General features: G+C 42.1%; 1 protein-coding gene across 1 annotated transcript in view; it reads right to left on the minus strand.

Annotated features, from left to right (window-relative positions):
- capn9 (calpain 9) overlaps positions 1-2,500 on the minus strand; it is a 36,299-nt gene that overhangs the window by 10,516 nt on the left and 23,283 nt on the right. The window contains exons 15-17 of the mRNA XM_063197727.1: positions 2,300-2,357; positions 1,361-1,425; positions 229-297 (exon numbers count right to left, since the gene is read on the minus strand). Of these exons, the coding sequence (XP_063053797.1) occupies positions 229-297; positions 1,361-1,425; positions 2,300-2,357 (192 nt within the window). The remainder of the gene's footprint in view (positions 1-228; positions 298-1,360; positions 1,426-2,299; positions 2,358-2,500) is intronic.

Consider the following 2,500-nt stretch of genomic DNA (forward strand, 5'->3'; position numbering starts at 1 on the left):
CTGCCCATATTGTTTGGAAGGAATAGAATACTCTATACTCAATACTCCATTGGCCAACAGTATAATTACAACAGATTGATTCAGTAGTTGTTTTAAAAAATATGGTCATTATTTTCTTAATTAGGCCTACTGTTTTATCTACGGGCCGCATTGAGTGAGGAGGCGGGCCGCATGTGGCCCCCGGGCCTCCAGTTGCCCATCCCTGTTCTAGATAGAGACTGAACTTACGATCCATTTCTTCAGTTTCTCCCAGAAGATCTTGAACTCCTGGAACTCAAGCTGACCTGTGTTGTCCACCTAAAATCACTTTGTATAGGAAAAATTGCTGTTGTTTTTTGTCCTCATTTTCATTCATAGAGTATTTCGTCGTAGAGTATTTGTTTCGTTTTCTCTTTTTTTTTCTTTTTTTTGGGCTTTTCAGCCTTTATTGGTTTTTGTGAGACAGGACAGTGGAGGAGAGACAGGAAGTGAGCTGGGAGAGAGAGATGGGGAAGGACCGGCAAAGGACCCGGACCGGGAATCGAACCCGGGTCAGCCGAGTGGTAAACGTGTGCCCTACCATATCAGCCACGGTAGAGCCTCGTTTTGTTTTCTAAAGGTATGGGGATATGTATCTACTTGCCACATACACAGAGATACTGGGCAACGTAAAGTGAAATAAAGAGACATTATTATGAACAATGGCAGTAAGAGGTATTGGATGCAGCTGGACTGATCAGCTAAGTGTTTCATAAGTAAACAGCGAACCTGATGATGCACTGGGCGAAACGCGTTGTTCGCTCAAAAAAATAAAGTAAGAAAAACAGTAAGCAGTGTGCGGCGTCTTTTGAATTTTGTTCATTGTTCACCTTCTCCTGCCTCACACCTGCACCTGCACTGCTGAGGGCTTGTGCACAAGGACTCTCTTGAACTTTGTTTCATGAATAAATTGACATGTGAGTTTCACCTGCTTGGTTAAAGGTGCATTGTGTAAGATGGTGGCCAGAGTAGGTATTGCAACTCTACTGCTCATTGAGCTCACTGTGCCGCCAATTGCCAAATCTGATCTTTGCATGAATATTTTACAAAATAATAAACTAACATTTACTAGCGTAACAAAAGTACAGTACGCTTTGCAGCTAAAAATGCCCATTTCTGGACCCATTTCAAAATGGCGGACAAGTATAAGATCCTCCTTTTCATGTACTGTATAAAAAGTGCTATTTTAGAATGAATACTGAGAATTTGGTGGCGATGGTATGGTAGGTATTCAGAAACAAAAGGTGGAATTTGTAAATGGGCAGCATGAATTCTGGAAAAAAAACTACACAGTGCACCTTTAAAGGTCAAAGGTCACTGATTTGGCAGCACAGAAGGATACGTCCATGAGGTTGATGATGCTGTGGCAGGTGTTGAGGGTGAGGCCGTCGAACTTGATCTCCCTCCCTGTAGTGGAGCGGAGAGGAGAGGGAGACGGGCAACACAAACACACACACTTGAGATTGAGACATGGCAGAAGAAGAAGAATTGAAACACTTCTTACTTCTACAGTATGTAGCTTCTGCGTGGCTATTGCACAACCATTTTTGACAAACAAGCAAAGCAAATAACTAACTTTTTTTTAACTATTAATAATTTTAAATATGTATAACTATATATGGTTATAGTAAATAGTTACAGTTAACTACTTATATAACTATTTATACAAATATATATTAACTAATATTATTATATGGTTGTGACGCCATCGGTCGAATGCTCCATTCATTTCAACGGGGCTCCCCAACGTTCGCACGTCTGTTATTTTTCGATAACGGACGGGTTGGTCTATAACAGACCGCTGTCAATGGCAACAAGACTTTTCACTGCTAAAGCGACTTTTCAACAAGACTCTAATCAGCTGCTGTGATAGACAACACCTGTTGTCCTGGCTACCTGTTGCCTAGCGGTGTTCCACAACGGCACTGTTTTGTTTTGCGCAGCAACAATCTTAACATTAAATAGGCCTAAAGAAATGTCCCCGCCATGTGTGAATCATTTAAGTATATCCATATAATAAGCGGGTTAACTTTCGGCGAGTCGGTCGCTTTGTGGAATAGCAGCATTTCAGAGAGAACAAGACCCCTCCGCTCCGCGTCGGGGTCTAAAGATTCTCTCTGTCGTGCTGCTATTCCACGGTAGCGACCTTCTCGCCGAACGTTAACCCTTACATAACTATTTCTTTGTATGTGAGCAGTAGGCTACCTAGTGCACTTCTATGGAGCCTTTTCATGATAACATTTTGAACACACAAATAAAAAAAACTAATAAATAAACTTACTTCTGCTGAGGACTCCATTCAGCACTTGCTGCAACTCCTTGGCACTGATGGCCTGGTCCTGAGGAGAGAGAGAGAGAGAGAGAGAGAGAGAGAGAGAGAGAGAGAGAGAGAGAGAGACAGAGAGAGAGAGAGAGATGGGGAAGAGAGAGAGGTAGTTGACACAGCCAGCCAAAAAAGTTTACCTTAATCATTTGGCTTTGA

Source organism: Engraulis encrasicolus, chromosome 1 (genome assembly GCF_034702125.1).
Source record: "Engraulis encrasicolus isolate BLACKSEA-1 chromosome 1, IST_EnEncr_1.0, whole genome shotgun sequence".
Taxonomy (NCBI): domain Eukaryota; kingdom Metazoa; phylum Chordata; class Actinopteri; order Clupeiformes; family Engraulidae; genus Engraulis; species Engraulis encrasicolus.